The sequence below is a fragment of the Arachis hypogaea genome, chromosome 20 (genome assembly GCF_003086295.3).
Source record: "Arachis hypogaea cultivar Tifrunner chromosome 20, arahy.Tifrunner.gnm2.J5K5, whole genome shotgun sequence".
NCBI lineage: Eukaryota > Viridiplantae > Streptophyta > Magnoliopsida > Fabales > Fabaceae > Arachis > Arachis hypogaea.
In genome coordinates, this window is record NC_092055.1 from 57416691 (window position 1) to 57437266 (window position 20576).

At 36.9% G+C, this 20576-nt stretch overlaps 1 protein-coding gene across 1 annotated transcript; it reads right to left on the bottom strand.

Annotated features, from left to right (window-relative positions):
- Nucleotides 1-2078: 2078 nt before the first annotated feature.
- On the bottom strand, nt 2079-3303 carry LOC112783745 (solanesyl diphosphate synthase 2, chloroplastic-like). The gene is made up of 3 exons (XM_025826796.2): nt 3267-3303; nt 2668-2801; nt 2079-2328 (listed from the first exon to the last, which is right to left on the bottom strand). The coding sequence occupies exons 1-3, from the start codon at nt 3292-3294 to the stop codon at nt 2197-2199; spliced, it is 294 nt and encodes a 97-aa protein (XP_025682581.1). The 5' UTR covers nt 3295-3303; the 3' UTR covers nt 2079-2196.
- Between the last annotated feature and the right edge of the window lie 17273 nt (nt 3304-20576).

A 20576-nucleotide genomic window follows, 5' to 3' on the forward strand; every position in this document is an offset into this window, starting at 1 on the left:
ATTCCGAGGGAGCGTGTCCCACCACCTTCCTCTGGTTGCCGCATGATTCTATGGGTTAGTGCCCTACCACCTTGCAATCAGAGAGAAATCGTATTTTCAGGAGGAATAATTCCGATGGATGAGTGCCCTACCACCTTCTCCTTTCAGAGGGAAATATCCCGAGGGAGCGTGCCCTACCACCTTCCTCTGGTTGCGAGAAATAGGAGTGAAAAGACTAACTTCAACCCTCACATCCGAACGTAGGCGGGAGACTGCCACAGCCCCTACGACAAAGAACAATGCATATCATAATCACATATTCAATCTCAGAGGCCGCTGCTCATAACACCCTTCCACTCATACTCGTCACAACCATTATTACTTCATAAGTTCCATCGTTGTCAGCAATTGATAAAGAGAACTATTGTTAGTCTAGATCTTCACAAAGAATTCCATCGTTGAAAGTATAGTCTAGACCAACAATTAATTCCCAATATCAAATGTTAAATTCAATACAAAATAACCGAGAGTATTTAGCTCCCGGGTCGTCCTCCCTAGGAATTGCAATTAAGTGTCATATTATTGGCTATGAAGAAAGCAAGGGGGTTTTGATTGCAAGTGACAAGAAAATTAGAGGGCAAGATAGTAAAGAAGCATGCAAGGAATTAAAGCTCAAAGTAAGTAAATCAAAAATGTAATTCAAGTGGCAAAAAGGATGAACTCTTGGCAAGGATTGGAAATTAAGGATTCCTATCATAATCATAGACCACAAACATGATAATTGCTAAGAATTAATCCCAATTAATCTATCCTAACATCGAGAATAAGTCAAAAGAGCATAATTGATCTCAATCCACAAGTCCTAATCAACTCACTAATTAACTTAGTGAAAGACTAGCGTTAGTGGAAACCAAACCAACTAACAATCCTAATCACAATATCGAATGGACATCTATGACTCAAGGTCACCTAATTATCCAATTCCAAGCTAAGAGTGTGAAAAACTATATAAAAACTATAAGAGACATTTTATCAAACACTTAGCATGCGTAAAAGGGGAAAGCATATTAAATTGCAAAAATAATGAAATCTATAACTACCAATTACATGAAAATGAAAATAGCAACTCAAATGGACATCAAAAAAACGTAGAACATCAAAATTGCATTAAAAGAAATCAAAAGTAACAAGAGTGTTCATACAACTAAAATGGGCATAAAAGAGAAATTGACAAAGGAAACTAAGAGATTAAAGGCAATAGAATATGAAGATGTAAATGAAACTACAATAAAATAGGAATTAAAGAGAGAAATTAAAGAGAGAATAAAGCTAAAAACCCTAATTCTAGAGAGAAAGGGGAGGTTCTCTCTCTAGAAAACTAACAAAAACATGTAAAAACCTAAACCTAAGTGCTCCCCCCTTCATTCCTCTTCATAGGTGTATGCCTCAGCATCAACCACCATAACCTGTTAAATACTATCAGTGATAACCAAAAATCAATAGAAAGTAGATAGAGCATGTCCTCATTCTCAAGCTATAAATAATAAAAATTAATAATAAATAAATGGATAAAGAAATCAAACTTTTAGTTAATTATCATATCAAAGCCAATGCCACACTCTGTCAAATTAATAATAAACACTATCAAAATTAATAATAAACACTGTCTTCAACTGAGGTAATAACCACCAGCAAGTTCAGTTTCATTTGAGTTCTAGAGCTCTCTTCATGCTAGAAGAATCCTTGAAGTCGATGTAGGCAAAACTGTAAATTACACCTGGTGTCAATTTGCTAAACTCAAAGCAACACGTAACACAATTATTTTGAGCATCCAACTTGAGAAACAAAAGGATACACAAAAAATGAAATAGCAAATCTTTCACACTAAAAATAAACGAAAAAGAAAAAGGATTTGGAGAAGAAACAAACCATTTAGGATCTCCAGACTCTAAATCTTTTGGGACTGACACGCTCGAGATTTCCCTGCAGGAACCAAAATGCTCATTTAGGCTAGCTCTTATCTGCAACCACAATTTTGGCAGTATTCGAATATGAATTGCAAAAAGAAACACATGCAAGGGAAGCAGCAGCAGACATGATAGAAATAAAATTACCTCTTATCCAAAAGATTTATCAAAATTATTTTAGTGTCATATGAATAGAATTTCCACAACATGCAAATAATGTGTGTGTGCACGATTGAGAGACAATTTATGCTTACTTCAAGCCAAGTAGCTCTGCTGTAGCCCGTGACACTAAGAACACCAGAGCCGGTCTCATCCTCTTCCCACCGGCACTAAATATATGCTCAGCTGCAGACATTAAAACTGGATTTTCTGCACCTACAATCTATCAGAATTAGAGCATCGTCATCAGATACATTAAGCATTAATTCAAACATTTACTGTTTGTAAAGTAAAAGAAAATCAAATGCAACAACACCAGCAGATAATAAGAATGATTAGGTCTAGACTAGCAAAATAAGGATTTCAATGAAAGTTAACAAGTCAACAAAAATGAACGCGGGAACTGATTGAGTTGAATCATTAAACAGTGAATATAATTCATTCAATTCAAAGTTCATATCTTTTTCTGGTCAAGTTAAAGGTAATGCAACAGCTCCAGTTCAATCTCAACATAGAGTAAACACAGAACACAGCATGAATTCTTCGAAAAAGCATCAATTACCGATTGAAGATTTTTGTTGAGTGTCTGCAGGTCATCAGCAACTACTTCAAACAACTTTGATGGTGATATGGGGGTTTCTGAATAACTCTTCAAGTCCAATCCTGTTGGAATTCCTTGAATTGCATGAGTTCCACCTATACAACGAAAACCAAACCAAATTTTTTCAATGCCTATTAGAACTTACAACTATCATAAGCCTGTAATCAAATACCTATATCAATTCATTCAAACTAGTAAAATTTATCATTGAAGCAACTTTTTCAAAAACTTAAGTTGTTCAGTAGAGGCATGTAAATACTTTTATATCTAATATGCATGCCCCTCACAACCACTTAATTTGGGCTTATTGCATGGACAATGAGAGGTCTACCCATATATTGTGCTAAAATACAATTTTAGGATTGGGGCAATAAGGATCAAACTCTAAAAATCTTTATCACAAAGGTTCTGAATACCACCATATCATGAACCATCATAGCTCTCAAAAGCTATTGAATAGAGAGGCACAAGAATCTTTCTCTATCTAATGAAATTAAGCAACTCAACTACACACTTCATATTTGATAAAAAAATTATAATTAAAAACAACAAATTCATACCATTAACAGTAGGTTCACTAGTCTTCATAGAAGAAACCCTGCATTATTTGATCAAAATTATTTATCAAAAAGAAACATTATTTGCATGCCGTTCATACAAAAATAGGAGGAAATATGGTATATATTAGAAGGAGAAAACTGAAAGTAAAGCAATGGAATAAAAGTCAAGGTAATTAACATGCACAACAAGGAATTTATAAGCATACCACGCTGGCAGCTAGGGTGGCTGAGTTACCTTTGCCCAAGGAATTCCTTGGCAGAACTTTCTATTGTCTAAAACAATACAATTTCAATATTAGGAGCTTTTTTTTAATTATATTTTAAGATATAAAAAGTACGAGAATTTAATTACAGAAATGGAAAGGCACACACCAATCTGATAATTTGATGAGATCTTGAACTCTTTTCATTTAGGTATGTCTCTCCTACCTGTCTCTGAGCTTCCAGGATAAATTAATGTAATGCTTGATTGTACAAACAACCTAAAAAAGAAACTATACAAGCTCCGTTACCTTCACAAAACGATAGAAGTCTTGCAAAAGCCCCCAGTCCCGTAAGTTCTCCTTTGTAAGTTTCTCTAAAATGGATCCTCTCTGAGAAAAAAGAAATGAAACCAATCATTAGTTATGCAATCCATTTTATGAAATTTCAACCTAATATATGAAAGGTATTCACCTCAGGATCATCACGCAGCCTAAGTGGAGTATGTGGTGCAGCCTTTATCCTTCAAATAAGTAAACAAATTAGTAAATTAGTAAATTCGTGCAGCCATTGGCATACCATGAATATAGAGAAAAGATAAACAATATTGTCCATAATGGTAATAAAATTGTAAAAGATAAACATCTGTGTACCAAGAATATAGAGAAAAGTTTTATTTCGCTCTGGTGTTTATGTATGAAGAATAAAATTTTAAAATTTATACATTAACACAAATCTAAATCAATAGAAGATAGGTCCAATCCATCCGACAAAAAGGAAATCCTATTTAGCTGTCACAGCAACATATAAGTTCCCTGTTTTGCCACTTTGCAGACATTTTAGGGTATTTTTCTCTCAAAAAATGTTATTATGCTTTAAATTAAGACATGAATGAAAGGATATTTCATATCAATAACTATTTTTGGTCTATTTTACGTATAGAATGCAAGGATTAAACAAACGACAGTTCCTAAAGGCAAAGATGGAAAGCTCTCTAGCTAATTTAAATATGCTTCTTTTTAATGAGCATTGAGTAATTGGAATAGGACAAAATAAGCTCAATGTAGCTACTATTGCATTTAGTCATGTACATAAGAATTGGATTGTATCCTTGTCAATAGTCCTCAATTTAGTATCTATGCAGTTGTAGCGTGTTTTGTCTCCAAGAAAAACGTCATTTCATTTCAAGTTTAGATATCTTATTATTGAGAAAATAAGATCATGGAGAGAAACACCTAACTGAGGATATAACATTCATTGCATCCCGAGCACCCCCTAAACCAGCCTGTAGAATTAAATGAAGATACAGCATTATGACTTTGGGCATCTCACAGTTTTAGGTTTAAATTTTTTAAAATAAAGACAATATATTAACAATTAAACACTATCAAGAACTATCCATTATGTTGGCTTAGACAAAGCCAATATTATCTCAAGACTTTTTGGGGGGGGGGGGGTGAGGGGGGAGGGGGACATAGAAATAACAAAATCAGAATAATAACTTAATAGCAGGTTTGCCTGAAGCAATTGCCAGTGAAGAAAATAGATAATTTACCTCAACAACAGCAATGTCAATATTCTCTTCAGCGAACAAGATGAATGCCATAGTAGTGAACACCTGAAACAACAGAGTAAACAAGTTAGCAAATACAAAATATCCAGCTCAATTGTATTAGAATGCTATATAACATACACAGAAACATCAACTTAAAGAATCATTAATTTGAGGCAATATTTCAATGCAAAACCAAATAATAGAACATTAACTATTGCAATAGAAGTGATAATTTAGAAGATGCAATCCATCTTGAAAAGTACAGACAGAGAAGCAAACAATGACCAAGAGAATTTAATATACTGTTCCAAACTGATTTTTGTCATGGTGCAGCCTTTATATTCATTTTATTTATTTGAAATGAAACGTTATACCAAGAACAAGGGCAGATAAAGCAATGAAGCTCTGGTTGGGCTTCTCTCTACACTTCATCTCAGCAATTGCCACCAGGGATACGAGCCGCGGTAACTCAATTCAATCACTTCTCCATCTAACTCAATTTCATCCTCCCAGTTCCTAATTTACCAACCTTAACAAGAAGACAGCAACTTAGTTCATTTTTTAACAATAAAATCAATTTAACTAACACATTCAACACAACACAGCCACAACCAACTCATGCACTTTTAAAACATTCATATATTAAAAACTGTAAATTTTAAAATAAATCCCACTGGTTTCATTACAGAATTTAAATCTACTTGCTACTTTAAAGAACAGTGACGTTATCCAACAACAATAAAATTGCTCAGCGATATGTTCAGCAACAATTCAACTTAGCAGCAACAAATTCAGCCCATTGATCATTTTTAACAACAAATTTAAGTATAATAACTTTCACCAACAAAAACTTATACTTCAATTCTCGGAATATGATTTACAGCAAAACAAAATTAGCAGAATCATTATTTCAGCAACAATCTCAACTTTCAGCAACAAATTTAAGATATACTGATGACTTAACAGGGCCAAAGGAAGCTGAAACATACCTACCCAGGACCAACTCACGACGAAGGAAGCGTTGACGGCCGACGCAAGAAGACGAGCTTGCAATGGTGACAGAGCGCGACAAAGCTTGCGACGGTGGTGACAGAGAGCGACGAGCTTGAGTCCGAAATGGGCACGAGAGAAGCGTAAAACCGGAGAGAGAGGGGTCGACGGCGAGACCAGCCGTGAGAAAGGTGAGCCACAGTGAGCTTGAGGGAGAGAGTGTTGAGAGAAGAGAGAAGAAACTTAAAGGTGGGTTACGGGCCGGAAGAGGGATTGCCGACAGAGGTATCGCGCGTGCCGGCGACGTTCTTCGGGGAGTGCACAATGAAGAGAGGTTAGGGGTTCTTCGATCTGATGTTCCTCATCGCGGTTAGGGGGTTCTTCGTGAGACACAATGAAGACAAGGTTAGGGTTTTCTGATCTGAAGGGCTTAGAGAGCAATTGTCGCTTCGTGTGTGGGCTTAGGGTTATCTGATCTGAATGTGTTAGGGCATTTGTGAGAAGGAGAAAGTTAAAGTTTGGAAGAGTAGATGGTGTATTGTGGTAACTTAGTACTTTTGAAGGGAGTTCTCTGAAATTCTTTTTTTTTTTATGGAAACCTTTTGGGCACGCTTTTGAAGCATGCCAAAAGAGTTAGAGGAAATGGCCATGCTTTTAAAATGACCCTATAACAAAATTCTGTCGCCACGCTTTAAAAGCGTGCCTATTTCTCTCTATGGCTACGCTTTTTAAGCGTAGAAAAAAAAAGCGTGGCCAAATCTCGAATCAATTGCTACCCTTATAAAAGCGTGGCCATTGACCCTTTTCGCTACGCTTTTGAAGCGTAGCAAGAAAAAACGTGGCTAAATCTCTATTCAGTCGCCACCCTCACAAAAGCGTCGCTATTGATCACTTTTGGCCACACTTTTAAAGCGTAGCAAAAAAACGTGGCCATAAGCCTTTTTTCTTGTAGTGACAAGAATAAAACACATTTTCATCAACCCAAGTTTTCCACATCTTCCCCACACTTAAACATCATACACACTCACTAACTTAAGCTACTCAAAGATTCAAATAAAGGACATTTCATTATTTTTCGCTTAAGGTTAATGATGTGGCAAAATAAAGAACAAAAAGGGGGTATTCATAGGCTCAAAGTGGCAAACAAAGGTGAATAAAATGGTAGGCTATTTGGGTAAAGTGAGCTATAAAGAAATGATGGCCTCAATCACATAAATGCATAAAAATACATTAAACAACGGATATATAGAATTAAACAAACTAAGATTGCACTCATAGAGAAGAGCACACACAAGAATAAAATAAGTGGTCAAATAGTGTAACCACACAATAAGGCTCAAAATCTCACAAGTTATATGTTCTTCAACTCAAAAACCATATTCCACAATGTATAAATCATGCAATTTTCAATGAAAAATTTCAACTCAATTCAATTTGAATTTCAATGCCCTATATAAAAAGTAAGTTTCTTGGAAATTTCATTAAATGACTAAATTATTCTATATATGTATATAGTGTGATTGGATGAAAAAGGTCAAAAATCCTAAGTTTAATTCCTAATTTCAATCAAACCAAGATAGCAAGTGTATAGGAAATCAAACTTAGGTGCAATCATCACATCATCCAAAATCACAACCATAGCTAAAAAACTAAAAAGCATATGTAAAAGCCAAGATTAAGAGCAAAATGTCAAAATATGCATAACTACAATATAATACTAAGTTATGTACAAGCAAAATTAGAAAGTGCAATAAACTAAGAAAGTGCAATAAACTAAGTAAAAAGTTTCTCAAAAAGATAAAATATATACAAAGTACCAAAAAAAACATAAAAAGAAACTACACTAAAAGTGTTCGAAAATGAAGCTTGTCACCCAAAATATGCTTGCCGAAGGACAACCTCCCCACAATTAAGATGTAGCACCGTCCTCGGTGCTCAAGATCATGCGGAGCGGAAAGAGTCATCACTGCATCAACTCTACTATCCCATGCCTCCTCCAGCTCACCACGCTGGTGGGTTAGGCAATAGAGTGGTTGCAAGAATGATGGTGCTGTTGAGAAACATAAAATTGAGTCACAAAACAACATATATATGAAGTGAATGGAAATATAAGATTGAATGAAAGCATGCATGAAAACCAATCCGAAAGTAAATGGCAGCAACTTCCAATCAATCAAATACAAAATAGCCGCTTGACTTGCTTGTTTATCAAAGATAAAGAAAATTGAGGAGCGTTGTTGCTATGCACACAGAAAAAGAAAACCGTTAAAAGTTAAAAGTTAATGTTAGTTGAAAAGTAAAAGGAGAGTTAAAAGTTATGTGAATAAAAAGAAAATAGCTAGTTGAAAATGAAAAGAAAGAAAAGGTAGTCAAAAGTTATGTTAAGGAGAAGAAGTTAGTTGAAAAGAAAAGAAAAGGTCAAAAGTTATGAAAAGTTAAAAATTAATGTTAGTTGAAAAGGAAAAGAAAAATTAAAGGTTAGGTGAAGAAAAAGAAAATGCTAGTTGAAAAAGAAAACAAAGGTTAAACGTTATGTAAAAAGAAGGGAAAAGTTAGTAAAAGAAATGGAAGAAAAATCAAAAGTTAGGTGCATAGTCACAAGTTCCTTAATTCCAAAAAGTTTCAAAAATTTTAAAACAAGCAAGTTTCTATTCACTTCTAAAAAATTCAAGATGCCAAAACAAGTAATGCACATATATGTGTAGAGCACATAATCAAGTAAATATCAATCACAAGTAATTAGCATGAAGTAAAAGAATTTGGTGTGGCAATTTAAAAACATAGAGAAACAAGTAAGCCAAAGAACATTCAAACACCAAATTTCAATGAGGCATGAAGGTCACAAGGTTGACATAAGAGTTGAAACTTTTATGCACTATGTGACTAAAGGTAATTTAAACATAGAGAAATTTGAATCAGATTCAGCCACATAGGTAAAAGAAATCCAACCTTGTGAGAGCATGCAAAAGGGGCTCTGATGAGCGGATATTTTATACGCTTTTTGGGGTTAATTTCATGTAGTTTTTAGTATGTTTTAGTTAGCTTTTAGTTTATTTTCATTAGTTTCTAGGCAAAATTCATATTTCTGGACTTTACTATGAGTTTGTGTGTTTTTCTATAATTTCAGGTATTTTCTGGCTGAAATTCAGGGAGCTGAGCAAAAATCTGATTCAGGCTGAAAAAAGGACTGCTGATGCTGTTGGATTCTGACCTCTCTGCACTCAAAATGGATTTTCTGGAGCTACAGAAGTCCAATTGGTGCGCTTCCAATTGCGTTGGAAAGTAGCCATCTCGGGCTTTCCAGCAATATATAATAGTCCATACTTTGCTCAAGGATAGATGACGTAAACTGGCGTTCAACACCAGTTCCTTGTTGCAGTCTGGCATTCAGCGCCAGAAACAGGTTACAAATGGGAGTTGAACGCCAGAAATAGGTTACAACCTGGTGTTTAACTCCAGAAACAGCCTAGGCACGTGAGAAGCTTAAGTCCCAGCCCCAGCACACACCAAGTGGGTCCCAGAAGTGGATTTCTGCACCATCTATCATAGTTTATTCATTTTCTGTAAACCTAGGTTACTAGTTGAGTATTTAAACAACTTTTAGAGATTTATTTTGTATCTCATGACATTTTTAGATCTGAACTTTGTACTCTTTGACGGCATGAGTCTCTAAACTCCATTGTTGGGGGTGAGGAGCTCTGCTGTGTCTCGATGAATTAATGCAAGTATTTCTATTTTCTATTCAAATACGCTTGTTCCTATCTAAGATGTTCATTTGCGCTTCATTATGACGAAGGTGATGATCCGTGACACTCATCACCATTCTCAACCCATGAACATGTGCCTGACAACCACCTCCGTTCTACATTAGATTGAATGAGTATCTCTCAGATTCCTTAATCAGAATCTTTGTGGTATAAGCTAGAATCCGTTGGTAGCATTCATGAGAATCCGGAAAGTCTAAACCTTGTCTGTGGTATTCCGAGTAGGATTCAGGGATTGGATGACTATGCCGAGCTTCAAACTCGCGAGTGCTGGGCGTAGTGACAGACGCAAAAGGATAGTAAATCCTATTCCAGTATGATCGAGAATCGACAGATGATTAGCCGTGCAGTGACAGTGCACCTAGACCATTTTCACTGAGAGGACGGATGGTAGCCATTGACAACGGTGATCCACCAACACACAGCTTGCCATAGGAAGAAACTTGCATGTTTGAAGAGGAGTACAAGAGGAAAGCTAAAATTCAGATGACAAAGCATCTCCAAAACTCCAACATATTATTCATTACTGCATAACAAGTATTTATTTTATGCCCTTTCACTTTTTACAATTTAAACTAAGAATTATTATTGATATTATATCCTGACTAAGAATTGCAAGATAACCATAGATTGCTTCAAACCAACAATCTTCGTGGGATTCGACCCTTACTCACTTAAGGTATTACTTGGACGACCCAATGCACTTGCTGGTTAGTTGTGCGAATTTGTAAGAAATAATAATATTGACATTGACATATACAAATTTGTACACCAAGTTTTTGGCGCCGTTGCCAGGGATTGTTCGAGTTTGGACAACTGACGGTTTATTTTGTTGCTTAGATTAGGAAATTTTTTTTTTCTTTTTGGTTTAGAGTCTTACATTATTGTTTTTGGTTGAAATTTTCTTTTTTAAATCCTTATTTTCTCTTTTTAAATTTTTCGAAAAATTTTTATAAACTAATAATTGAGTTTTTCTATTTGAGTTTAGTTTCATATTTTAAGTTTGGTGTCAATTGCATGTTTTTATTTTCTTTTAAATTTTCAAAATTGTGTTCATTGTTCTTTCTTAATCTTCAAGTTGTTCTTGTTTATTTTCTTTGTTTGATCTTTAGTTTTTCTTGTTTTGTGATTTTTCTTGTTTTTCTTGTGCATTTTCGAATTATTAGTATCTAAAAAAAATTTATTTATTAAATACCTTGTTAAAACACTTTAAATTTATAGCTCAATTGGCTAGAGCGTGATGCTTATGTTCTTGGTAATTGGCTATCTTCTTTTTAAAAACTCTTTCAAAATTAATCTTTCGTTGAATAAATCTTGTGCCAAACTTTAAGTTGGTGTTTTCTTGTTGATTTTTCTTTAGTTTTCGAAAATTTTGTTTTGGTTTTCTAAAAATTTTAAGTTTGGTGTTCTATCTTCATGTTCTTGTTGTTCTTGTGAGTCTTCAAAGTGTTCTTGAGTCTTCCTTGTGTTTTGATCTTAAAATTTTTAAGTTTGGTGTTCCTTGGTGTTTTTCTCTAAAAGTTTTCGAAAATAAGGAGCATTACATTTAAAAATTTTAAGTTTTTTGTCTTTTTATTGTTTTTCTCTTTCCTCATTGAATTTAAAAATATCCTTTTCCTTTATTTTTATTGATTTTTCGAATTTTCCTTTTAAAAATTCAGATTTTTTTTTAAATTTTTTATTTTATCTTATCTTAGTTTTAAAATTTCAAAATTCAAATCTTTATCAAAAATCATTTCCAAAATTTTTCAAATCTTCTTAATTAAGTAATTATTTTAGTCTTAAATTTTTTGTTCTTAATTTTCGAATTCTATATTTAATTTCAAACTATTTTATTCTCTTTTCTTTTATTATTTATTCGTTCCCCTTTTACAAAAGAAAAAAAATAAAAATATATTCTATTTGCTATTCATATCAATTCCCTTTTCTCCATCATGGATCTAAGTGGAATTGAACAGTCCAGAAGGACTCTAGGGTCATATGCCAACCCCACTACTGCTTCATATGGGAGTAGTATCTGTATACCCTCCATTGGAGTCAGTAGCTTTGAGTTGAATCCTCAGCTCATTATCATGGTGCAGCAAAGTTGCCAGTATTCCGGTCTTCCTCAGGAAGAACCTACAGAGTTTCTGGCACAGTTTTTACAGATTGCTGACACAGTACATGATAAGGAAGTAGATCAGGATGTCTACAGATTATTACTGTTTCCATTTGCTGTAAAAGACCAAGCTAAGAGGTGGTTAAATAACCAACCTAAGGCTAGCATAAGGACATGGAAACAACTGTCAGAAAATTTCCTGAATCAATACTTCCCTCCAAAACGGATGACACAGCTAAGGCTGGACATCCAAGGCTTTAAACAAGGAGATAATGAATCTCTTTATGATGCCTGGGAGAGATACAGAGAGATGCTAAGAAAATGCCCCTCTGAAATGTTTTCAGAATGGGTGCAGTTAGACATCTTCTATTATGGGCTTACAGAGAAAGCTCAAATTTCTCTAGATCACTCAGCTGGTGGATCTATACACATGAGAAAGACAATTGAAGAGACTCAAGAGCTTATTGATACAGTTGCCAGAAATCAGCATCTGTACCTAAATAGTGAATCTTCCATGAAAGAAGAGGCTAAAACAGTAACTGCTGAACTCAGTCCTGCAGAACAAATTACTTAATTCAATCAGCAATTAGACTTTCTAACAAAACAGCTGGCCGAATTCAAGGAGATACTACAAGACACAAGAATGGCTAATATAAATATGGAGGTACAGTTGAAGCAAACAGAAAAATAGTTATCAAGACAAATAACAGAAGAGTGCCAAGAAGTTCAATTAAGAAGTGGAAAAACATTAAATACCTCACTTCAAGGCAGCAGGAAGCTAAGAAAAGAACAAACTGCTACCCAAAATCCCTCTGAGGACAGTAAGAGCCCAGAGAGGAATAACTCTGGAGCTCAAACGCCAGAAACAGGCAAGGATTTGGCGTCAAACGCCCAATGGAAGCTCAGTTCTGGCGTTCAAACGCCAGGAACAAGTAAGGAGTTGGCGTCCAATGCCACTCCAGCTTCTAACCCTGGCATTCAAATGCCAGTGAGGGATCAGACACACACAAGTGCTGATAACAACCCTTCTAAAAAGGCTTCTCCAACCACATCTGTAGGAAATAAACCTACAGCAACTAAGATTGAGGAATATAAAGCCAATATACCTTATCCTCAAAAACTCCGCCAAGAGGAGCAGGATAAGCAATTTGCTCGCTTTGCAGATTATCTCAGGACTCTTGAAATAAAGATTCCATTTGCAGAGGCACTTGAGCAAATACCTTCTTATGCCAAGTTCATGAAGGAGATCTTGCGTCGTAAGAAGGATTGGAGAGAAACTGAAAGAGTTCTCCTCACTGAAGAATGCAGAGCAGCCATTTTGAAAAGCTTTCCAGAAAAGCTTAAAGATCCTGGGAGATTTCTGATACCATGCACCTTAGAGGGTAATTTCACCAAGACAGCTTTATGTGATCTTAGGGCAAGCATCAACTTAATACCTGCATCCACTATCAGAAAGCTTGGTTTAACTGAAGAAGTTAAACCAACCCGGATATGTCTCCAACTTGCTGATGGCTCCATTAAATACCCATCAGGCGTGATTGAGGACATGATTGTCAGGGTTGGGCCATTCGCCTTTCCCATTGACTTTGTAGTGCTAGAAATGGAGGAGCACAAGAGTGCTACTCTCATTCTAGAAAGACCTTTTCAAGCAACTGGACAAACTCTCATTGATGTCCAAAAGGGGGAAGTAACCCCGAGAGTCAATAAGGATGAGTTTAAGTTGAATGCTGTCAAGGCCATGCAGCATCCAGACACACCAAAAGACTGCATGAAAGTTGATCTTATTGACTCTCTGGTGGAGGAGATCAACATGGCTGAGAGTCTCGAATCAGAGCTGGAAAACATCTTTAAAGATGTTCCGCCTGATCTAGAGGATTTAGAGGAATTGAAAGAGCCTCTGAAACTTCCTCAGGAAGAGGAAAAACCTCCTAAACCCGAGCTCAAATCATTACCACCATCCCTGAAATATGCATTTCTGGGAGAAGGTGACACTTTTCCAGTGATCATAAGCTCTGCTTTAAATCCACAGGAAGAGGAAGCACTAATTCAAGTGCTAAAGACACACAAGACAGCTCTTGGGTGGTCCATAGGTGACCTTAAGGGCATAAGCCCAGCTAGATGCATGCACAAGATCTTATTGGAGGACAATGTTAAACCAGTGGTTCAACCACAGAGGCGGCTAAATCCAGCCATGAAGGAAGTGGTGCAGAAAGAGGTCACCAAATTACTGGAGGCTGGGATTATTTATCCTATTTCTGATAGCCCCTGGGTGAGCCCCTGGGTGAGCCCTGTCCAAGTTGTCCCCAAAAAGGGAGGCATGACAGTGGTTCATAATGAAAAAAATGAACTGGTTCCTACAAGAACAGTTACAGGGTGGCACATGTGTATTGACTACACAACGATCAATACAGCCACCAGAAAGGATCATTTTCCTTTACCATTCATAGACCAGATGCTAGAAAGATTAGCAGGTCATGATTATTACTGCTTTTTGGATGGCTATTTAGGCTACAACCAAATTGCAGTAGATCCCCAGGATCAAGAGAAAACAGCATTCACATGTTCATCTGGAGTGTTTGCTTACAGAAAGATGCCATTTGGGCTGTGTATGCACCTGCAACCTTTCAGAGATGCATGCTCTCTATTTTCTCTGATATGGTGGAAAAATTTCTGGAAGTCTTCATGGATGACTTCTCAGTATATGGAGACTCATTCAGCTCCTGTCTTGATCACCTAACACTTGTTCTGAAAAGATGCCAAGAGACCAACCTAGTTTTAAACTGGGAAAAATGTCACTTTATGGTGACTGAAGGGATTGTTCTTGGGCATAAAATTTCAAACAAGGGAATAGAGGTGGATCAAGCTAAAGTGGAAGTAATTGAAAAATTACCACCACCTGCTAATGTTAAGGCAATCAGAAGCTTTTTGGGGCATGCAGGATTCTACAGGAGGTTTATAAAGGATTTTTCAAAAATTGCAAAACCTCTGAGCAATTTGCTAGCTGCTGACACACCATTTGTGTTTGACACAGAGTGCCTGCAGGCGTTTGAAACTCTGAAAGCTAAGCTGGTAACAGCACCAGTTATCTCTGCACCAGACTAGACATTACCATTTGAACTAATGTGTGATGCCAGTGACCATGCCATTGGTGCAGTACTAGGGCAGAGGCATGACAAGCTTCTGCATGTCATTTATTATGCTAGCCACGTTTTAAATGATGCCTAAAAAAACTACACAACCACAGAAAAAGAATTGCTTGCAGTGGTTTATGCCATTGACAAGTTTAGATCATACTTAGTAGGATCCAAAGTGATTGTGTACACTGACCATGCTGCTCTTAAATATCTACTCACAAAGCAGGATTCAAAACCCAGGCTCATAAGATGGGTGTTGCTTCTGCAGGAGTTTGTTATAGAAATAAGAGACAGAAAAGAGATAGAGAACCAAGTGGCTGACCATCTGTCCCGGATAGAGCCAATAGAAGGGGCGTCCTTTCCCTCTATTGAGATCTCTGAAACCTTTCCGGATGAGCATTTGTTTGCCATTCAGGAAACACCATGGTTTGCAGACATTGTAAACTATAAAGCTGCAAGGTTCATACCCAAGGAATACAGCAGGCAACAAAAGAAAAAATTAATTACTGATGCAAAGTACTACTTGTGGGATGAACCCTATCTCTTTAAGAGATGTGCAGACGGAATAATCCGTAGGTGTGTGCCTAGAGAAAAAGCACAGAGGATCTTATGGCATTGCCATGGATCACAATATGGAGGCCATTTCGGAGGTGAGCAAACAGCCACCAAGGTCCTCCAATGTGGCTTCTACTGGCCTACACTCTATAGAGATTCCCGAGAGTTTGTACGTAACTGTGACAGTTGCCAAAGAGCTGGTAATCTGCCTCATGGTTACGCCATGCCTCAACAAGGAATCTTGGAGATTGAGTTGTTTGACGTGTGGGGAATTGACTTCATGGGACCTTTCCCACCATCATACTCAAACACTTATATTCTGGTGGCAATCGACTATGTATCAAAATGGGTAGAGGCCGTTGCCACACCCACCAATGATACTAAAACAGTGCTGAAGTTCCTCCAGAAACATATCTTCAGCAGGTTTGGTGTCCCTAGGGTACTAATCAGTGATGGGGGCACTCACTTCTGCAACAAACAACTTTACTCTGCCATGGTCCGGTATGGGATTCGCCACAAGGTGGCGACTCCATATCATCCACAGACAAATGGGCAAGCTGAAGTTTCTAACAGAGAACTAAAAAGAATCCTGGAACAGATTGTAAGTACCCGTAGAAAGGATTGGGCACGAAGCTTGGATGATGCTTTGTGGGCTTACAGAACAGCATTCAAGATGCCTATAGGGACCTCTCTATACCAACTTGTGTATGGTAAGGCTTGTCACCTGCCCGTGGAACTGGAACATAAGGCCTACTGGACAACCAGATTCCCAAACTTTGATGCCAAATTAGCTGGAGAAAAAAGATTGCTCCAGTTGAATGAGCTAGAGGAATTCAGATTCACTGCTTTCGAAAATGCCAAGCTTTATAAAGAGAAATAAAAAAGGTGGCATGACAGAAAGTTGTCATCTAGAATCTTTGAACCAGGACAAAAGGTTCTGTTGTTTAACTCTAGGCTCAGGCTATTCCCCGGGAAACTGAAATCCCGATGGAAGGGACCATATGTGATTACAAGTGTATCACCATACGGTTATGTGGAGCTTCAAGACATTGATTCTGATAAGAAGTTCATTGTTAATGGACAGAGAATCAAGCACTATCTTGAAGGCAATGTTGAGCAACAGTGCTCAAGGCTGAGGCTAGATTAAAATCTCAGCAAGGTCCAGCTAAAGACAATAAAGAAGCGCTTGCTGGGAGGCAACCCAGCCATTAGCTAACTTTTTCTGTTATTTTATTTTATTTTATTTTATTTTATTTTATTTTATTTTATTTTTCATTTTAATTACATGAGCTTAATATTAACATGGTAAAGAATCAATTGCATAAGTTCACAGGACTACAGAAGGATTCAGAGCACAAAACAGAAAAAAGGAGCTCACTGGCAAGAAAACGCCAGTAAAAGGCCGTTTTGGGCGTTCAACGCCCAATAGAAGCATCCACTGGGCGTTGAACGCCAGTACGGATAGCCATCTGGGCGTTAAACACCAGAAAGAAGCATCTTCTGGGCGTTGAACGCCAGAAAGAAGCACCTTCTGGGCGTTTAACGCTAGATTTACAGCATCATGGGCGTTTAGAAAAATGCCCAGTGACAAAGGAGTTCCTGGCGTTCAACGCCAGAAAGAAGCAACAGTTGGGCGTTGAACGCCCAGGAGAAGCAGCATTTGGGTGTTAAACGCCCAAAACATGCAGCATTTGGGCGTTTAACGCCAGGATGGTGGGGAGGAGGTAAATTCGTTTTTACTTCACAATTTTTATTTTAATTTTAATTTTCATGTTTCAGTTCATGATTTCTTGCATAAACATGTTACAAACTCTCAATTCCAAAAATCTTTTAACCCTAATTTCTAAAAACCCTATTTCAAAAATATCAAATGTATCTTAATCCATAAACACAAATCCTTTTTTTTTTCAATCCAATCCAACTCTTTTTCAAATTCTCCAAAATAAATCTATCTCTTTTCCTTCTGAAATCTTCTCAACTCATCAATATCTTTTTTTCAAATCTCCACATTATCTTTTTCAAAATCCAGATTTATCTTTTTCAAATATCTTTCATATCTTTTCAATTTTAAATCACATATTTTCATATCATACTTATCTTTTTCAAATCACTTTTTCTATCATATCTTTTTCAAATGATTTTCGAAACCCACCCCTACCCCTTAAATATTGGCTCGGCCTCTCCCCCTCTCCTCCACAAGTTGCGCCTAGCTCTCCTTCTATCCCTCTCTTTTCTTTTCTTTTGCTTGAGGACAAGCAAACCTCTAAGTTTGGTGTGTTTATCCATGATCACTAAACCATACCCACTAAGATCATGGCTCCTAAAGGAAAACAACCCACTCCAAGAGGCAAGAAAGAGAGTATTCCAAAACCACTTTGGAATCAAGGGAAGTTCTTAACCAAAGAACATTCATACCATTACTACAAAATAATGGGTCTAAGATCAGTGATCCCGGAAGTCAAGTTCGATCTGAACGAAGATGAATATCCAGAGATCCAAGAGCAGATTCGAAACAGGAACTGGGAAATCCTAGCTAATCCTGAAACAAAAGTGGGAAGGAATATGGTTCAGGAGTTCTATGCTAATCTGTGGCAAACAGACAGGCAGAGAATATCTGGAACTGCCCTCTATGACTATCAGACTTTGGTCAGAGGAAAGATTGTTCACATTCACCCTGACAAAATCAGGGAGATCTTTAAGCTACCTCAGCTGAAAGATGACCCAGACTCCTTCAATAGGAGAAAGATGAGAACAAACAAGGGCGTGGATAAGATTCTAGAGGATATATGCATCCCTGGAGCCAGGTGGACCACCAGCAGCAAGGGCGTCCCAAATCAACTCAAGAGAGAAGATCTCAAACCAGTCGCCAGAGGATGGCTGGACTTCATTGGCGGCTCTATATTGCCCACTAGCAACCGTTCTGAAGTCACCGTCAAAAGAGCAGTGATGATCTATTGCATTATATTGGGAAAAGAAGTGGAAGTTCATCAACTGATTTCATGTGAATTTTATATAATTGCAAACAAGAACTCCAAAGATGCCAGGTTGGCTTATCCAAGCTTAATCTCTATGCTCTGCAAAGATGCTGGAGTAAGGATGGGAATAATGGAGTATATCTCAGTGGAGCAACCAATCACTAAAACCACAATGAAAAAACAACAAGTGCAGGATGACCCCATCAAAAGAAGAGCACAGGAATTTCTCCCGGAAATCCCTCAATTTGAATATTGGGAACATCTTGAAGCATCTGTTACTAAGTTGCAAGAAGCTATAGACCAAATAAAGGAAGAACAGCAAAATCAAAACAGCATGCTCTGCAAACTGCTCAGAGAACAAGAAGAGCAAGGGCGTGAACTGAAGGAATTAAAGCGTCAGAAACTATCTCCTGAAGGGCCAAGCACTCCACAGATTAAAGAGGCATCCACATCCCAACTTCAAGGTTGTTGAGTTCTAATCTTAGCCTTAACTCTGTGATAATTGTTCTTATTTGAGTTTTACCTTAGAAGTTATATATAAATAGTAGTAATTAGTATCTATATTTTGATTTTATCTCCAATTAAGCTATAAGTTATTTTTCTCATCATCATTAAACATGAATAAAATAGCAGATTTTCTTTAGAATAAGGAGGCAATTTTCTTTCGAGTTTTTAATAAGAAAAATTCTAATTATTTACATGTGGTGGCAATGCTTTTTATCTTCTGAATGAATGCTTGAATAGTGCATATGTCTTTTGAATTTGATGATTATGAATGTTAAATATGTTGGCTCTAGAAAGAATGATGAAAAAGGAGAAATGTTATTTGATAATCTGAAAAATCATAAAAAATGATTCTTGAAGCAAGAAAAAGAAGTGAATACAAAAGCTTGCAGAAAAAAAAAAAAGAAGAGAGCGAAAATAAAAGAAAAAGAAAAAGTAAGCAGAAAAAGCCAATAGCCCTTAAAACCAAAAGGCAAGGGTAATAAAAAGGATCCAAGGCTTTGAGCATCAGTGGATAGGAGGGCCTAAAGGAATCAAATCCTGGCCTAAGCGGCTAAACTAAGCTGTCTCTAACCATGTGCTTATGGCGTGAAGGTGTCAAGTGAAAACTTGAGACTGAGCGGTTAAAGTCAAGGTCCAAAGCAAAAAGAATAGTGTGCTTAAGAACCCTAGACACCTCTAATTGGGGACTTTAGCAAAGTTGAGTCATAATCTGAAAGGGTTCACCCAATTATGTGTCTGTGGCATTTATGTATCCGGTGGTAATACTGGAAAACAAAGTGCTTAGGGCCACGGTCAAGACTCATAAAGTAGTTGTGTTCAAGAATCAAGATAATGAACTAGGAGAATCAATAACACTATCTGAATTCTATGTTCCTATAGATTCCAATCATTATGAGCTTCAATGGATAAAGTGAGATGCCAAAACTGTTTGGAAGCAAAATGCTACTAGTCCCGCTCATCTAATTAGAATCTGAGCTTCACTCAAAAACTCTGAGATATTATTGCTTCGTGACTTATTTGTATTCTATTTTATTTATCTAGTTGCTTAGGGACAAGCAACAGTTTAAGTTTGGTGTTGTGATGAGCAGATATTTTATATGCTTTTTGGGGTTAATTACATGTAATTTTTAGTATGTTTTAGTTAGTTTTAAGTTTATTTTCATTAGTTTCTAGGCAAAATTCATATTTCTGGACTTTACTATGAGTTTGTGTGTTTTTCTGTAATTTCAGGTATTTTCTGGCTGAAATTGAGGGAGTTGAGCAAAAATCTGATTCAGGCTGAAAAAAGGACTGCTAATGCTGTTGGATTCTGACCTCTCTGCACTCGAAATGAATTTTCTGGAGCTATAGGAGTCCAATTGGTGCGCTTCCAATTGTGTTCGAAAGTAGACATCCAGGGATTTCCAACAATATATAAGTATTCCATACTTTGCTCAAGGATAGATGACGTAAACTGGCGTTCAACGCCAGTTCCATGTTGCAGTCTGGCGTTCAGCGCCAGAAACAGGTTATAAATGGGAGTTGAACGCCA

Coding starts and splice junctions, on each gene's coding strand:
- LOC112783745 (XM_025826796.2), bottom strand. CDS start 3,294: ATGAAGACTAGTGAACCTACTGTTAATG. Junction 2,802..3,266: donor TAGTGAACCTACTGTTAATG/GTATGAATTTGT, acceptor TTCGTTGTATAG/GTGGAACTCATGCAATTCAA. Junction 2,329..2,667: donor TCAACAAAAATCTTCAATCG/GTAATTGATGCT, acceptor TAATTCTGATAG/ATTGTAGGTGCAGAAAATCC.